This window comes from Amphimedon queenslandica, unplaced genomic scaffold, assembly GCF_000090795.2.
Source record: "Amphimedon queenslandica unplaced genomic scaffold, v1.1 AMPQUscaffold_6764_Cont21280, whole genome shotgun sequence".
In the NCBI taxonomy this organism is placed as follows: domain Eukaryota; kingdom Metazoa; phylum Porifera; class Demospongiae; order Haplosclerida; family Niphatidae; genus Amphimedon; species Amphimedon queenslandica.
Window position 1 is genome coordinate 904 of NW_003552947.1, and position 1,034 is coordinate 1,937.

At 36.9% G+C, this 1,034-nt stretch overlaps 1 protein-coding gene across 1 annotated transcript; it reads right to left on the reverse strand.

Moving 5' to 3' along the window:
* Positions 1-262: 262 nt before the first annotated feature.
* On the reverse strand, positions 263-728 carry LOC109591946 (uncharacterized). The gene is made up of 2 exons (XM_020007537.1): positions 663-728; positions 263-563 (listed from the first exon to the last, which is right to left on the reverse strand). The coding sequence occupies exons 1-2, from the start codon at positions 694-696 to the stop codon at positions 277-279; spliced, it is 321 nt and encodes a 106-aa protein (XP_019863096.1). The 5' UTR covers positions 697-728; the 3' UTR covers positions 263-276.
* Positions 729-1,034: the final 306 nt, after the last annotated feature.

Sequence of the window (1,034 nt, forward strand, 5' to 3'; positions counted from 1 at the left end):
CCTAAATGTCCGTGTATTTAGCTTAAATCAATGGATATTTACCTAAATGTCTGTACTTTTACCTAAATGTCTGTACTTTTACCTAAATGTCCGTGTATTTAGCTTAAATCAATGGATATTTACCTAAATGTCTGTACTTTTACCTAAATGTCTGTACATTTAACTTAAATCAATGGATATTTGCCTAAATGTATGAAATTTTGTGAAATTTAGGCAAATTTAGCTTAAATTCATTGCAGTTGTTGCACATCTTTTGATATTATTTGAATCTGCTAGTTATAACTTCAATTTTGACTCAAATGGCACCCCATATGTAGCAGCTGGTTTTTGATTCATTCTCTCAAGTGCACTAGCTAATGATTCCCAAGTACAATTATTAGCTGAAGTCAACCACAAGCTCAAGCACTCCCTCAAGCAACGTGATGGATTATTCACATAAGTATCTTCAATATTCTTCAATTGAGGATAAGGTAGGTCTAATTCCACTCCAAGATCAAACCATTTAGCATCAATGAAGTTACTTTCCTTCAAGACATCTCTTACTAACCTCAACTGGTTGATACCTATTAAAGAATGACCTTACATACAAACACTGTAACAGTATCTATGGTACTTGCACCTACAGTAGGAACCCACCACTTCTCCAGTAAGGACTTACTTACCCAAAAGAAACACTCTCCTTCTTACAGTAGACATTATGAAACCTGCTGAGCTTGCTCTGCAATGGAATGCAGCTACGCCCAAATGTGTGGGAGATAAATGGGTGTGGCTATATGAGCCACACCAATGGGAGAAATATTTGCTAACTAATTAATAATAATAATAATTAATCTGAATATGGGCTTACCGTAGAGAGATCTCTGAGTGTAGACTCCACCAGAATCACATCAAATACTGGAACTAGAGGGTCCACTACTGATCATGTAGTGTGCCCTAAGGTGGGTTATGCCTTAACCCCCCACTGCCAGTTTGCAGACCGATAAGAGAAAGGAGTTGTATGCAATGACACTGGTATGATTAATGATGCTAGGAGA